The following is a 17851-nucleotide window of genomic DNA, read 5'->3' as shown; positions in this document are numbered from 1 at the left end:
ACTATATTGATATGAAAATAACACCAAATATATACACTGCTTATAAATCCATCAGGTTGGCATATGTTAAAGGAATGTTCCGGGTGCTATCGACAGCAACAACTTAGATCTGATTTTTTTTAAATAAAAAGCAACAGTAAAGCACTTACAATGGACATACATGCTTGAAAGCCACATTAATTAAAATGACTTAGCATGAGACTAGTGTGACAGAATCACTTGATCTTATCTGTAAAGTCATTATCAATCTTCTATTACCAATGTAACAAAAATAGTATGTGCTAACTTGTGCATGATATACTTTCCACAATTTATGATAATATTGAAGTCATTAACACAATAAAATAGCATAAATCGAAGTATGGGGATTATGTAGTAGCCCAAATGTTAAACAAATCACATCAAAACTTCATGAGATGCATCCTGGGATGCTTTCTGAACACTGTTCAAGGGGTTCACAAACATGCTGTACACATGATTTAATGCATAACCAGGTCATCATTCACCTACAAATGTAGTCTGAAATTTTTACAGACCAAACAATAAACATGCTTTTACTTCAAAATGCATGCACATGCTTTAACAAACACAATATTATTATTTTTTTTTTGCTTTTAAACCCTTGCTGGCCCAGTTTACTTCCAGGTTAAGTGCTTTACTGTAATCATTAAGAACATATATATGTAGATGTGTATGTATGCAATCATGTAATCATTAAAATGATACACACACACACACACACACACACACACTCCTTTACTAGTCACACCACACACTTCAGTTCACTGGGAATCTATGACATGCACACATTGTTTGTCTGCTAATTCAATTGTCTTCATTGATGAATCAGGATTTGGGTGATTAACTGAGGAGCCCAGAGGAACTGAGCATTACAGGATACAGGTTTATTTTGGGTGAAAACTTACTGCATTTAAACTCTGCCCAGAGGCAAGGCACCTGGCTTTCCACAGAAGTCAAAGAGATTGCTCAGGAACAAGGAAGTCATTTACCACGAACCCCAACATCAAGGGGGGATCTCTGACCGGCAGAAAGGACCAACATCTTCATTCAAATTTGAGAGGAAACTGACTGTACGTTTTGATTATGTGGAGCCTTGTTTTATCACAAAGCTCAAGGGCAAGTTAGCACAACATTTCATGACTGCTTGGAGTCGAGCATCAAGCCAAAAAAGCAAGTGCCACTGATAAGAGCATATATTGCAAAAGAGTGTTGATAAATAGGTTCAGTGCATTTCTAACATGTCTTCTTGTGAGTTCATGCAGAGCCAAACCTCAATTAGTAGTGCTGCTTCTGCTTTGTGGCTTAAATATATGCATTTTATTTTAAAATGTGCTGTGAAGTCACGTCTTGGATAGTGGTTGGGGTCTGACGAGACTTTAGTGGCCTCAAGGTAATCACTAATGCAGACATACAGGTGAAATTCTTCCTGGGATAACTCAGGTTTACGGACTCCAGATGTGACGGATCAGGGCTTTGTCCGCAGCCAAGCAGCATTCATTTGTAACAGCCAGATCAAGTAAGGGGAAACGAAGCAGACCCGGAGAGCAACACGTGTCGGCGATTTGATTTGTAGGGCAGTGAACATGACAATTACTATAGCCTTCAAAGAAACTGACAAATGCATTTTAGACTTCAAAGCACTCACGTCTCTTTTATCACGCAATTAGCTGAACAACTATAGATGGCTCCATCTTATCACAACATGTGGCTCTCCACACCACTCTTTTGCCTGAGAACACAATGATTAGTTTAGCGTTTCATCCTTGGCCAGTCCCTGTGTGAGGTAGCCCGCCACCGTTCTCTCCTGTAATATTCTTGAGATTTGTTCACATTCTACTTTCTGTTTAAGGAAGGAATGCAAACACAGATGAGATAAGCGCAGACAGAATACTATACACCAGGGGAAGCTTAAGGTGGATCTCTTACTTACAATCTCTTCTGTAGACTGAATAAAATCAGAATCATGTGCACTGCTAATGCACATAATAAGAGGGCCCAAAATGTATAGACATAATAAAAAAATGTAATAAATAATTATAATTAATTAAATAAATAAAAATAAAGGTAGGGGGTCGATGATTTTTATGCTTTCCCCAGTCAACCTCTATTTGTGGATTAGTTCCTTGCAGCTTTTCTGTCCTGAAGACACCAAATGTGGGTAAATGGTCTTGGAGCTCAAAAGACAAGCTTCCCACACCTTTTGCCCAATGAATTTCTATGACTTTTCCATTTGCTTGTGATTATCGAATAAAGCTTTTTAAAACTCATTTTAAATAACAACTTCTAACTGAAGAAGTATTTTATAGCAAAAATGAAAAATGTATATAATCATACAAAAAAATTTCAGTAATATGCAAATTAAACGTAATGACTTAAAGGGTTAGTTCACCCAAAAATGAAAATTAGCCTGTGTTTTACTCACCCTCAAAGCATCCTAGGTGTATGTGACTTTCTTCTTTTAGACGAATCCAATCGGAGTTATATTAAAAATTGCCCTGGCCCCTCCAAGCCTTTCAATGAGGGTAAGCAGGTGTTGGTTGTCAACAGTTCAGAAGACATGAAATGAAGTGCGTGCATCCGTAATAAAACATCCCTCACAGGGCTCCGGGGGGGGGGGTGAATAAAGGCCTCCTGTAGCGAATCTATGCATTTCTGTAAGATAAATATCCATATTTCAAACGTAATAAACATTTTTTTCTCACTTCCGCTGACTGTCATACAGCCAAGCCGTTCCGGCGGATGACGTAAGACGTCGATGTTGCGTGATTAGTGACGAATACGGAGACAAAAAAAAAGGCATGGCACAGCATCGAAACGTTCACACAAGTACACACAAACACACACACACGCATACGTGCACACTTCCATCCCATCGGAACCGCTCTGGCAAATCAATATGCCCGAAAACCACAGGGATTGGTTTCGCACTGTTTTCAAACTAGGCCAAACTCGAGCTACCGTAAAATTTACTGTGCCACCGGAGGGCAGGCAGCGATCTATTTTGGATATAAACCGAAACGGAAAACTTGTAGCCCGTGTCTCAGCAAATCTATCCGTGAGGCACCAAAATCACACGAGGCTGCGTGATTTTGGAGAGCCAGTCTGTTGTGGTAGTTAGCACAACGCTAACTAGATAAAGTAAATACATATAAGCTACTACTAAGGGCAAGCAAGATGTGGTAATACTGTGAAAGATACTGAAGGTTAATGTGGTAATATATCATAAAGGCTAAGCTACAAAAGCAAACACTGGACTGAACACTGTCTAACACATTAGGATCAATGTTAAAGCTTAATCGACTTCTATTTCTGGATCGAGCTGTTAAATTCAACACTCACAGAGAGGGAGATGATGGGAAAGAGAGAGACAGATGGGGAAGAGGTAAAAAGAGTAAGATATATGGGTAGTGAATGAAAATATACCTACACTGTACCCCTACACTGTGGGGTGTCAATTTCCAGCGATGTGACAATAACGTCTCATACAGTGGCATCCAAAAGGCTACACTGAAAATAAGGGAATCAGATTTTTAAAAGTTGAAATTTATGAGCAGCACCTGGATACTTGTCTAATTTCTGATCAGATTTTCAGAAGCTGTGGTCATCTACACAGGCCATCAATGACGTCAGAACATAGCGTAGTAGGAACGCCCAGTACAATCCAACAGTGCATTGATCTGGTGGCCTTCAGCGATAAAACCGCTGTGTGTCTATGTGAACGGGGCATTACAGATCACACCTGCTGACAAAGCAAGTTAATCCATTAAATCCCACTAGTCACATCTATTTAGACTCTAGAATGCTTCTTTTTTGCATCTGTTTGCATAATTTTGGGATCAGTAAGATTTTTTTTAAAGAAAATTATACTTTTATTTTGCAGGGATGCAGTAAATTTATCAAAAGTGACAGTAAAGTCATTTATAATATTACAAAATATTTCTATTTCAGCAAAATTCTGTTCTTCTAAACTTTCTATTTATCAAAGAATCTTGAGAAGAAAAAAAAAGAGTTCCAAAATTTTTTTAATAATCTTACCGATCCCAAACTTGACAACTTTACTTATTGATTAGCGATCTAGATATCAGATTTTTTTTCCTGTTTAAAAAAGTTCAGGATCCTAAAACTATTTTATTTCTAGATTTCAATTGGATTTTGAATCCCAGGTTTAGATTTTTGATTCCACTGTATGTTACTTTATTGTTCGTAATTTTCTATTGGATCTTTATGACCAACTGAACCAATTTGAACCCAGTAGTAACTTAAAACTTTTTTGTTTGTTTATTTATTTGTTTGTTTGTTTAAAGTCTGCTGCATTGGGCTGTTCATGGACTAAAATGCATGTTTTCATTCAGCTGGGGGGAAAATGGTACAAGAATTGGTTAAACAAGCTCACTAAACCCATGCACCACTTCACATTCCTTCACAGGACTCTCTAACTAACCCCATTCAAGTGTTATGCTGGGCAAAATCACCCTTGCCAACCTCCAACACATCCCTCTGCAGATGAGAGTGAAGCCAGGTGAGGCACAGCCCACAGGCACTGCAGGCAAACCTGTGTTTATTTATAGGCACGTAACGTACTATATATCACATTGTCAATGTCAGCCCTGTGTCCTAATCTAGCCCTCTGTCAGCCCATCATTAGTAAATGTTGATCCCCACTCTACAAACACACACATACAACACCTGCATTCTACCACATGGCAGAGAAGCAGCATGAGAACAGAGGTCTATCAGTCACCAAGAACAGGGACGACCAGATCTTGAATATTTGGAAGCTACAGCAATAATCGATTGTAAAAACACACTTGAACTTCAAAGCATATAATGCTGAATGAAGATCAGTAATGTGTGTCAAAAAATTTTTAATTTAGTGATTGTTTGACATTTTGGGCCTTTCGTACCTTGCACTCCAATTGGTTAGATGGGGCAGCAATTTGTGGTGACACCATATAGCAACTCACGTACATGGCGACTTTCAGCTTGAAGCAAATGATTGGAAAGAAAAGCACTGGTTAAGAGACACATTTTGAAAATGTTTTGAATGCATGGTCTTAATAATGCAACACTTATGCGGAAAAGATGCCAGTTTGATGCACATCTACAAACACTTGTGTACTCATGGTTGATTTATCTGTCCGGTACTTAAGTAGTCAAAATAGCCAAAAAGCACATCTCCAACCCCTCTTGCACAGATCCTCTCAAATCAGCCAAAAATGACCTCTCTGCTTTCTCTATCACAATTTTTGGTTTCAAAATTTGGGATTCACTTTTAAATCAATGTCAAAGCTTCTGCTGTTGTGCATTTGCAGTTGTTGTTTGTTTCTGGCAACCAATGTTGCAAAAAACAATAAGCACCACTGCTTTTATTGGGTATCCATAGACAAAAGGGAGATTTTAAAGGGACACATCTTCACAGCGAACAGCTGCAAATGCTGTATAAGAGACTCCCTGCAACCAGATTCAGTCACAAGATTAAAAGGCACCATACGAGCCTATAAATAGGCAGAAAACAACAATCACTCAGAGTTAAATTTGGAGAACAGTTATCTGGATTTAAGAAGGGGAGGTTTAACTACCTGTCCTCGACTTGCTTGCCTGTGCTGGCATGTTACTTTCCACACTCCTATCTACAATACAGATCATACTATTGCGAAAATATACACACATACACGTACAGAATTACACACATGCACATCGCTCTTGCACTCGCTTTAACTCTCCTCATTTGCGACCCGGGGCATCTCCCTTATGGGCAAGGGTGCGTCTATTTCTGCTGGGTGGTTGGCGGTTCCAGCTCAGGGCCACCGTAGTACTGGCTGCAGTTAGGGTCCCCCCTCACTTTGGGGGACGAGGGTATCTGGACACCAGTGTAGGGGTTGACGCACCAACACTCGCCCCTCTGTCCATGGCTGGACATGTTGCACTGGAACACAAGAGAGAGAAGATGATGAGAGACGGGCAGGGAAACGGTGGATGTTGGGGGCTTAATGAAACTCCTGAGCGAGTACGGGGTGGAGGCACTGCCCCAAAAGAGCCCTCCCGCCTCATTTGACTCAGCATGTCTCATTGACCCCTACTGAGCACTCCCAAAATGAGGTCATAATTGAACTGGACACAGCTGACGCGGAGACCCAAAATAGGCAAAAAACAGATTCTCAATTTTGTCCTCCAATGGCAAAGAACAAAAACTGACAGTTACAATAATTACAAAAGGAACAGGATGATTGCAACACAATTAAGTGTGGTGAGGTACACTGTTTTGTGCTCTGGGAACAGGGTGTTCATGTCAAAACAACATACCCTTTTGTGTTTAAGCTCCAACATGTCATGCCAGGAAACAGAAATAAAAAAAAAAAAGATCCAGATGTGATTCTCCATTCCTCTGATAATGTCTCTAAAAACCAAGTCAAGCCACCCGACAGACAGGCTAGTCAGTCAGCAAAATTTGCATTAACTTGTAACTCTCAGCTCAGATACGGTTGCCTTGGCTTTGATAAAACAGCCTTCTGTAGAGAATGTGGGAATGTTTTACACACAGTTTCTCTTTGGCTCCATCTTTGAGTCATTATTGAACCTTCCACATGGAATTGGATAATAAAACAGCAGGATGCTGCAGATTGCTGTGCAAAGGTTGTGCAATATCTCATATTCCTATTTCCCTATAGTGAAATTAACACCCGCTGGCATCCAAATGCGAGTACTTTTTGTGCTAATCTACCGGCCAATGTGGCAGGTGACCTTCAAAATTTCTCAAATTGACAATGGACAAGAAGACTCCCAAAGAAAAGCTATTTCAGCTGCTAATGTCCGACCATGATGATGTCTTTGAAAGGTTGAGTCAAATATTGGTCTTTTCACCTGCTTAAGGTTGTACTGTCCTGTCTTGTCACAGTTGGGGAACTTCAGGTCATAAAGATTTTCCAAAGGCCCCTTGTTGTCATGGAACGTCATTCGGGAGATGTTCTCCAACACTCTATCCAGCTCCTGTTGACACTGGCTCTGTAAGATCAAATACACACACAAACACGTATCTGAGTATTTCTTCAACTCAAACATATTAAAACACATTTTTACATTCTCACTAGTTTATTTTGTCAATCTCCTTTGTCTAAATACACTCAATTAAGTAACATCTTCACAATTTTTTTTTACATCAAATGCATAAGATAACAGCCTGAAATGACACAAAATTCGATTGTGAGGTTATGCTATTATCAGGCTTTGTTTTAGATGTCAGAAATCTCCTTTGCAAGTTGTAAAAAATAAAAAGTTAATGTAAATGTAAAAGTATGCTGTTGACAAGTGAGATTTACATTGCTAAACAAGTAGAGTAACATCTGAGAAAAGGTTATCAGTGGACAATTTGTGGGTTGTGAAATGCAATTAATAGCTTTTGTGATTTAATAAAATCTGAACAGCATGCATTTGAAAAGTAGCAAAAACAAGTGATGAAGGCCTGGTAAAGTGTGGTAAAAGATAGAGTTAATGTGACTTTCATATAACAAAAAGTTAGTTTTAATAAAAATCCTCAAAGAAACACATATAAGGAGAGTGAGATAAACAGCAGGTCGGCGGCCTCATGAAACATTTGTGTGGCTGATATTAATCTCTTACTCAAGCTAATTTGCTGGCTTAGTTCTGCCTCCCCACCTTTCCGCAAGGACAGGCATCAGCATCAAAGACCATTCCTGTCTCCCGTTCCTTCTCTTTTTCCCTATATCTCTCATGATGGCTGCTCACTGCTTGGCCCAGGATAAGAGGACACTGGGGGAAGAGGGCCTGCCAGGGATCTTATCCGTATCGTGCGGATGAAAAGTGCTCCATCACAAAGCAGTGAACAGTCCCCTGCTGTCATCGGACATGCTGTCACCCTGACATTCTCCTTGAATGTCTGCTTTTCATGGGATACGTGATGGTTACGCTACTGATTTATGACCCCCACAGAAAACTTGCTTATTCGGTTTGGCTTTTTATTACCCTACCATTATCACTGGTTTGAATTTTTATTGCCTTGGCTTCTTCATTTTATTGCATCTAACTTTTTATAGTACTTTCCAACATCCATTTGCTTTATCAACATATAATTTAGCCGTAGTTACTATTGGTTTCAGGTCGGCCAAACCAGACCCAGTGTGCTTAATAATACAACTATTGTTGTCTTCACTGCTGTATGTTTATGGTCACATCGATTGTCTTTTTCTAGAACTATTTCTTGCCCAATAGCGGTATAGAATACGCTCGATGAGGAGGAAAATATGAGCGGATGTAGGACTGTTTTCCAGACCAATGCACTTAAAGGGATAGTTCACCCAAAAATGAAAAATTGATGTTTATCTGCTTACCCCCAGGGCATCCAAGATGTAGGTGACTTTGTTTCTTCAGTTCGCAGACCATTGACACTCAAATGGGCCATTGACACTCTATCTACGATCTCAATTAGGAGTGTCAATGGTCCATTTGAGAGATAGGTGGCGGTAATTCACTTATAAGTCTGCGATCTTCCGTAAAGCAAGAAGTAGAAGAAGACATGTCAAGCGCTGGCTGTCGAGAGCTCAGGACAGTTTGGACATTGCGGTGAATCAGAGGTAAAAAAAAACGATATAAATACTGTTCAGTTTCTTGCACTTCTTCAGTTCGCAGACCATTGACACTCAAATGGGCCATTGACACTCTATCTACGATCTCAATTAGGAGTGTCAATGGTCCATTTGAGAGATAGGTGGTGGTAATTCACTTATAAGTCTGCGATCTTCCGTAAAGCAAGAAGTAGAAGAAGACATGTCAAGCGCTGACTGTCGAGAGCTCAGGACAGTTTGGACATTGCGGTGAATCAGAGGTAAAAAAACCGATATAAATACTGTTCAGTTTCTTGCACAGACCAATCGTTTCGTGTCTTTACACATCAACGTATCGTCACGAGCCGCAGGGTTTTGTTTGTGTATGTTTTTTTGACTCTCAAAGCCGTGATTCCCATTCACTTCCATTATATGACTGGCAGACTGCAACGGTTTGAGTGAAAAATCTTAGTTTGTGTTCTACTAAAGAAACAAAGTCACCTACATCTTGGATGCCCTGGGGGTAAGACAATAAACATCAAATTTTAATTTTTGGGTGAACTATCCCTTTAAGGCACCCTTTAAATGGTGAAGATATGCTTATGACAAAGTAAAGCAGACAGGCTTGATCTTATAATAGCTACTAAGAAACCTGTAATTAAAATAATAATAATAATAATAATAATTTGCCAAATGAAGTAAATTAGCAAGAGAATTTGTCTATTGGCTCAAAACATTAGATGATGCCTGATAGAGATGCTGATTGGGGTGTTGCAGTGATCACTTGGCTGAGGTTTTAAGAGTCCAGGTAAAGCATGGTACAAGTCCAAGAAAAGTTAATTAACTCTCTGTGGACTTGCGTGATGGCCAAATTCGACAAGCACTGGCTCATTCCTTGTTTCAGCAGAGACGGCAGTCGTTTGTTCTGCCTTGGCAATCCGAATGCGACTGTATGCTATCACCGGGCAGTGTTTTATACATCAGAAATCGCTGGTTAATTAGGTAACTAAGGAAACGATCACATGTTTTTAACTGAAAACATAGTGAAAATGGCACCAGAAAAAGGCTGAATACGAAAAACACCCGAAAATCAGCTTACAGCAGTTTTTGCACAGCTCCAATCATGAAAATAACATACTGAAGCAATAAATTATACACTGACAAACAACCTCAGACCACAGAATTATAGCAACATCAAATACAGAGGGTTGTACATAGGACATACGTAAATCTGAACCCCAGAAGACTTTGTTAGGAAAATGAATGTTTAGCTGATACAGAAAGGAGAGTATCTGTGTCATAGCGAGCACGCAAGTGTGTTGTGTGAGCCTGTAGCATTGTGTATGTGGTGTGTTAGTCTGATAACCAGAAGAGGGCACTGCCGTACTGAACACAATGACATTCAAGGTGAATGCAGGTTTTTTTATTTCTGTTGGTCTAACATTCTCTGTGTTGTCCTTTCGTACGACTCGCTTCAGCGATCACCAGTACTCAAGAGGGCAGTGACTTCTTCACAGAGGGACACTCACCTGTCTGGGGTGAGGTGTTTTGGGATCATCCAGGGAGATGTACATCCTGGTCCTCTTGTTGTTGAGATGCTGCTTCACTGCTGTTTCCTTAATGTACTGGTAGTTGTTTTCTTTGCCAGGCTTCTTTACTGGAGGGGACCGTGTGCCATTTACTTCTCCTAATGAAGGGAAGAGTAGGTTACAGGATTTAAAAAAAAGTATAATTAAAAGTTTATATGTAATACTTAAAAATAAGTATTAGTTTAAAAAAGCATATGTGTACTGTAAGTTACTAAGTATTCTTCCACCATGGCCCACACAATTAATTGTTTAAATAAAATAAAGTACATATGTAATTCATACTGAAAAGTGAAATCTATTATTTAAAAATACTCTTACATCGGTTACATAAATTAGAATTTTGAATTCTGCCACCTAAATTCAATCAAATTCAAATTCAAATCCAGAAATCGAATCGCTTTTTAAAAGCTATTCTCAATTAAATTCTGAATGCTGCACAACCCTGTTAGGTTAGATGTTGCATAATAATTTGACATATTATTTTTTAGAAATTTGGATTATCGCTTTCATGTCAAAGACTGCAAGCTATCTTTTTTTTTGTCAATGAAAACAAACCCGGGATCAGTGTTCTGGCAGTGCATCAAAGCAAGGCAGAGAGAAAGTTAAAGGCTGCATTAATGACAGCTCTCGATTCAGATAGTCGTGGAGGCCTGTGAAGAGATATGAGCCTTTTAAGTCAAAACATGCCTGGCAACTCACAAGTGAACTACTAATAACAAAACGAGACTTTTATACTTATTTATAGGAATAGTTTAGCTCCAAATAAATTACTTTCATTGTATGAAAAAAAAAAAAAATAAACAAAGAGAAAAGCAAGGGCATTATGTTTGGTCACACCTCTGGGATTTCTAAACAGGTAGCTTTGTTGTTTATATCCTTCGTTTCTTTCCTTCATTTATTCAGAAAAGCTTTATTGCACAAAATTCCTGAAGAGAGCTGAAGCCAAACCCACAGGATGTTGATTTGGACCTGAATTGGAATGACAGGAACAGAAATTGACTGCATTCCAAAAAAACTTCATATTTAGTTTTGTGCCAAATTACACTCTTACACTCTCCCTCTCGCTCGCCATATATATATATATATATATATATATATATATATATATATATATATATATCTTATTTTGTGTTACACAGAAGAAAGAAAGTCATACAGGTTTGAAACGGCATGAAAGTGACTAAATTATTTTAAATTAATTTTATTTTTGGGTGAACAATCCCTTTAAGTAAAAAAATATATTTATAATTACTAATATTTAATTATTAATAATAATATCCCCCTCATATTCGGGGGAGCATCCAAGCACAGATACTGCTAAACAAACATCTGTATTTGATCCCGAATGCACTGTAACAGCAAATATGTACTTTTGGACTTTGTATAGGGCAAATTATGGTAATGTCCCTTATGGTAATGTCACTTGCACAGAGCAGGTCACTTAGACTCTTGCCGGCCCTTTGAAACTCTTGCCTGCATTGAAGTCTGCTCCTTTTTCAGGCCCATCGACATTAAAAAGCAGAGCCCTCAGGCCACGAGCCCAGAGCTGCTCGAAATGAAGTCAACGTACGGTGAGTATGGGAGCCTAGAGATCTGAAGGGGGGTGATCGCTCTGAGCATTGTCCAGCACCGAATACTGTGGTCTAAAGTTTCAAGCCCAATTGTAAGGAACAGACCTAAGAATAGTGTCTGAAATAGCAGGCGACTTTGCCAGAGTTTGCCTCACTGAAGAAATTATTGGCGGGCGTGCTTCAGCAGACACCTGCCATTACGTTTCCTCGGAAGCATCCCTGTTCCACACTCTCATCCCTGGGCATACACCAGCAACACTTCCCACTCACAGTTCCTCTCTCTTTCCAAAGGCTTAGTGTGTGGGCTGTGCGGTTGGGGAGTGGACAGGAACTCTTTCAAGGCCTGGGCCGGTTTCTCTCTCGCTTCTCCCAAGGAAGCATGACATGCTGTTGAAAAGTCAAGTGCCACTTGTGAAGTTACACTGACTCTGTTCCAAAACCTAGTGAGATGTCTATATAGGGAGCATTTTAAGGCATCACAGACATACTTCTGGCACAAAACCTGTTCCAACGAGAAAATCTGCATAAAGACAGATTTGCATCTATCATACATAAAAACGCAATACCATAAAGCATTGCAACAAGCTCAGTGGGAAAAGAAAAAAACATTATATATATTAATTATAGATGATATTTAAATTTCTGGACTGATATTGATTACCAACATTTTCAACCCTTTAAACTGGAACTAATTTATTTAAAAAACACCTACTTGACTCGAAACCTAGAATTTGAACTCTGTATTGCATATAGGCAATCTGTCCAACTCTTATAGACCATTTACATTTTCTGACAAATTAGTTCCATTTTCTATGAAATATGAACATAATCAAAATAGGAAAGATAGGAAATAGCAAAAACATCACAGAGTTTGAATAATCTTTACATACATCATTGGAAAAATCTCATCTAGTAGAGCACAACCAACATATCACAAACCAACAAGTATCTCTATATGATGTACATGTAAGGTGCTGTTCACATATGAAGCATTTAAAACCAGCAAGTATATGGAATAAAACAGGGTCTCCTGAAACATTTTTTAATAATTATTTTTAACTTTTAAAAAACTGTGTATATGGTGAAGCATGCAAAATAAATCAAATTAGTTTTAAATTATAGAACTTTCTGTATATGTTGCACATGTAAGATTCTGTTAGGATGAATTGAAAAACAGAGAGATGGAGTACAACAGGGTAACCAGATTATTATTTTTTTTTAATTAACAGCATTTATGATGTGACAAGCCAAAATTAATAAATAAATATATTTTTTTAAATAGTTTTAAATTACAGCACTTTTATCATAGTAACTGTTACAGGAAAACTGAAAAACAAAAACACTCAAGGGCAGTTCTGCTCTGGTTGCATGCTACCACCCATAATTAAGCATTTTACATCTTCTCCATCACTGCCGATTTGGTTTAATCTATGCATACTTCTCTAATGAGCTGAAACTGCAGGCTCTCGCCAGGATTTATCAAAATGCAGAGGTCTGACAGCGGGATTATAACCGGTCATATTGGTTTACAATACACAATCTACTGATATATACAAACATGCACTCAACGACACGCCACATGAAGCTCTTGTAACCAGTAAGCTCTGGTCAATTTGTGGACGAACTGAGGCCATGCTTCCATGCTGGGAAGGCAACCCAAAGACACTGACATTGATTGAAACCTGTCCACAGTTTACCCATCTGGTTAAACATTTACAGAAAACGCTTTTTCAACCCACAAGGCTAGGAAGAGCGAGCCGAGCGGCCATGTTGTTTTTCCAAACAGGCTGCGGCAAGCAGAATGTGTCAGTATGAAAAATTAATGCAAGAAAAACATAAGCAGCTGTGATTCCCATAAAGCCAGCTTGTATCTGGCGCTCTTTCTTCCTGACATAACCATGTGGCCTTTTGGGAAGGTTGTAACTTCAAGGACCTGCTGTACCACGGCGGCATGAAACAACGGTGTAGAATGTAATTTAATTTCCTTTCTTTTGTGGAACTACTTGACTCACAGGAAAGCTATGCCAATGTCCGGCAAAACAGGACCAGGTGTGGGAGGGTTTTGTCAAAGCTAACTGTTGGTTTTGGTGGGTGCAGAATGACTCCCCTTGGGCATGTACAAGAGGTTTTTGGAGCTCAAATTTCATACGGCTTTCACTTGGCCTGGCACACAGTGCGAGATGCTTGAAATAGAATTTATCGAAATGGAAGTAAAGACATGCCAAAGCTGGTCTTCAAAATAATCACAGGCTGCATGAACGACTCCCTCTGATTCTCGAATGACTATGAAAATGAAGCTTTCAGATAAAAATATTCAAAACATACTGTTCTGGGTGCTTTTACACCAGAGCTTTAATGGCAATAACAGTGTTGTTAACTAAAAAAGAAACTATTAAATACTTTTTTTGGTAAATAAATAAAACAAAAATATATTAAATGAAAGTACTAAAAATACTAATTGAAATAAAACTAAAATTATATGAAATACAATATGTGAAAATGGATGCAAGAGCTAGTTGACATCTTTCCCCAATAACCACAAGTATAAAAGACAATCCAAACCACTTCTTCTACTGTTGTACAAGAACTTCCACTGGTGTCCTCTATGTGTCCTCTATATCATTAAAACATCTGTTCAGTGTCTTAGCATTTCGCACTCTCTCTGATTCCACTTAAGAAAATCGTTCTGAGAAGTAATTTTCACTATCCCCTATGAGCAGTTCCCCATTTTTTCTCCCCCATTTGATGAAAAAGCTTTTAGGATTTCATTCAACCTAAACTACCCGCCCTGAGTCTCTTCTCAATGCATGGTGGATGCCAGCACTTTTCTCTGTCTTTCTCTTCACCTCTCCCTCGCTCTTTTATCTTTTCTGTAGTTGCATATGCAAAAACTAAACAGCGATGTTGTACCGTCATAAATCAGAGGCCTGCTGAGGGAGCCTCAATGATTCCGCAGCCACTGTGCACAAAGGAAATGTTCTCTGCAGACGAATGAGTTTAAGTCCTCGTTTGTGCATGAGTGTGTGCTTTTGCTGATAATTTATATACTAAACATAGATTTCAACAAAAGTTTCTCGAGTTATGCAGGTATTCAAAGGTGCTTCTGAAATAAAAGTTATGAATACACATTAAATCACTTAAAAATCTGCCTGCAAATAAACATCAAAATGAAAAGTGCTGTATAGATATCCATTTTATATACTAACACTCAGTATAATAACATGCTCACATATATAATACAAGCAAATATCAATATAGTATGATCAACATTGAGTCATTTCAAATTCCGATCGGTAATGTTCAAATTAAAACAATTTTCTCTTTCACTAATGCATATGTGAATTTAATATTTGTCGATATGAATGATACTTAAAGGTGATAGTTCACCCAAAAAATGAATTTTACTCACCTTCATGTCATTCTAAACCTGAATGCATTTATTCTTCTGTGGAACAAGCAAGAAAATGTTTTGAAGAGCATTTTGGGTGAACTATGCCTTTAAGGCTCTAGTATTCCTCAACAGCAAGCAATTTGATAATCAGTTCAAATTTGACAAATATAATGACCTAGTTTCAGTGTTAAGATTTGAGGCTTTGAGGAAACAGCTTGAAGTCAAAGTGTTCCTCAGGAAATGCCTTGGATTCATTTTGTGAAGTACTGTTGATCTCCATTTGGCACCATAGCAACTACAGCCTCCTGAGTGTCAATGACTGCCTGAGCTTCAGCTTTAGACAAATGGTTGAGCAACAAGCTTATAAAACTCAGTGATAACACACTTGGCACAGTGCTAAGCGTGGTTCTCAGGAAGAGGCTTTGCTAAGTAGAGCTGTCATTAGTTTACAGAAAGAATGTATTAAAACCTCTGGAAATGCTTGCTTTGGCAGTGCAAACCAGGATGTAACTTAATCTTCAAGCTCTCTTGAGATTATTGCCTTCTAGTACGGTATCGTAGTGGTACCAACATGTTAGATTACCCCTACCAAGAATGAAATCGCAGTTTTCAGGTTAGCAGCCTAAATTATTAACTTTTACACTGTGTCCTAAACAATATTGCAATGACGAGCATCTCACCACACTGAACATAAAAAACTGAACATGATTTTAGTTTTAGATCAAGAATACATTGTTTATTTTATAACCCGCTTGCATTAAACATGAAAATGCCACTAGATAACATAGTAGCATACAAAATCCTCAAAACCTCTGGTGTTATCTATTTAAATGATTTCACTTAAAGGGTTAGTTCACCCAAAAATGAAAATTCTGTCATTAATTACTCACCCTTGTGTTGTTCCAAACCCGTAAGACCTTCGTTCATCTTCGGAACACAATTTAAGATATTTTTGATGAAATCTGAGGGCTCTCTGACCCTCCCATAGACAGCAAGGTAACACATTCAAGGTCCAGAAAAGTACCAAGATGATCGACAAAGTAGTCCGTGTGACATCAGTGACATTCAACTTTAAAATTACGAAGCTACGAGAATACTTTTTTGCGCAAAGAAAAAAGTAACGACTTTATTCCACATTTTCGTCTCTACTGCGTACTACTACCTATTTAAAGGGGTCATATGATGCTGCTAAAAAGAACATTAGTTTGGGTATTTGGTGTAATGAAAAGTGTTTATGTGGTTTAAGGTTTAAAAAACACATTATTTTCCACATACTGTACATTACTGTTTCTCCTCTATGCCCCGCCTTTCTGAAACGCGTCGATTTTTACAAAGCTCATCGGTCTGAAAAGCGAGGTGTACTCTGATTGGTATCCAGTGCGTTGTGATTGGCCGAATACCTCAAGCATGTGATGGAAATGTTACGCCCCTTACCGTATGCCCGGTCCGGCCGGAGCGACGAGACAAAAACATTAAAACCCATTATAAACTAGGCATTTGTTGCATGCAGTGGGGACATAATTATGGATTATAATGACTTACACTGTCTTTTTACGAGTTGCGTTGCATCGCGCCGCGTAAACATAAAACCATATCTGCATTTGTGATTGGAGAAATGACAAACAACAAGCGCTACTCTACACTGCCCAAAAACTCGCGTTTGAATCGTTAGAGGCAAATTCTTTAAATATAAAAAAACGTACTTACAGTCTGTGAGTCACAACAGCCGGCATTGTAGTCTACTCTACCAGGATCAGGAAACAGTCCTCCATAAAATGTGGTGCACACATCTGAATATTTGTGTTAAACTGTTCTGGAACGGTGTTGTAAATACAACTTAACCAGTGATTTCTAGTCGTGTCCTCTTTTGGAAGGCCAAACAAAGTAGTTTCGCTTTCACAACGAAACAGCGTCACACACCACGGCCTTGAGTGAGCGGAGGCCGGAGGCCTAGAGTGAGCTGCGGCCTAGAGTATGCGGAGGCCGGCTTGAGTGAGCAGAGGCGGGAGGGCTTAAGACCGGCGCGGCCGGGTGCCAAATCACAACATTTTGTTAAAGCAATACCGATGAGTGGCCATGCAGTAAAACACAAAGGCATGCAGCGAACACAAACAAGAGGATCAGAGGTCCTGAATGTAGCACCTTGTAGTGAGTTTTCATAATTACAACATTCATTCAGAGTTCACTGCATTAATGAGCCTTAATAGACATCATACTCGCCATTCATTAGATCAGCAATAACATGTGTTTTCTGCTAAGCAGAAACAAAAGTACTGGACAAGGATGGACACTGGCCTTTGGCTAACAAGATTTCCACAAGACTTTCAGTAATCCTACTCACAGGACTAACTGGTTTGATGCTGATTTTGAATTCTTCTCACAGAAAACAGTGGGAAAAGAAAGACAGATGTGTAAGTTACTGACCAACCATGCACTTCACTGCCAAGTGATCTGCCAATTGGAGTTTTGATTAAACATTTAGTTAAAGGATGTTGTCATCATTTACTCACCCTTACATTTTTCCAACTCCAACTACTACTTTATTTGTTCCAGAAAACATAAAGGAGCTCTAATGCAGAATATCTGAGCTTCTGTTTTCCACACAATCACAGTAGATGGTGATTTATATTGCTAGGCTCCAAAAAGCAACATAAAAGTATAAATTAATAAGTCCATGTGACTTAAATGGGAATTCATCATGTGGGGTTTTAATAAATGTTG

At 38.8% G+C, this 17851-nt stretch overlaps 1 protein-coding gene across 2 annotated transcripts in view; it reads right to left on the bottom strand.

Moving 5' to 3' along the window:
• Window positions 1–4932: 4932 nt before the first annotated feature.
• LOC107567301 (insulin-like growth factor-binding protein 2-B) overlaps window positions 4933–17851 on the bottom strand; it is a 24424-nt gene continuing 11505 nt past the window's right edge. The window contains exons 2-5 of one of the 2 annotated variants that reach the window (XR_001606624.1): window positions 10109–10266; window positions 6883–7023; window positions 5601–5947; window positions 4933–5516 (exon numbers count right to left, since the gene is read on the bottom strand). Coding sequence is in view for 1 of the 2 variants with exons in the window: in XM_016252963.1 (XP_016108449.1) it covers window positions 5789–5947; window positions 6883–7023; window positions 10109–10266 (458 nt within the window). In the remaining variant the exon portion in view is untranslated. Of the gene's footprint in view, window positions 5948–6882; window positions 7024–10108; window positions 10267–17851 lie in introns of both variants that reach the window. The other variant, XM_016252963.1, reaches the window with a different exon arrangement.

The sequence above is a fragment of the Sinocyclocheilus grahami genome, unplaced genomic scaffold, assembly GCF_001515645.1.
Source record: "Sinocyclocheilus grahami isolate Dianchi unplaced genomic scaffold, SAMN03320097.WGS_v1.1 scaffold1144.1, whole genome shotgun sequence".
Taxonomy (NCBI): domain Eukaryota; kingdom Metazoa; phylum Chordata; class Actinopteri; order Cypriniformes; family Cyprinidae; genus Sinocyclocheilus; species Sinocyclocheilus grahami.
The sequence above is the reverse complement of the archived record's forward strand: the minus strand, read 5'-3'. Positions and strand labels throughout refer to the sequence as shown.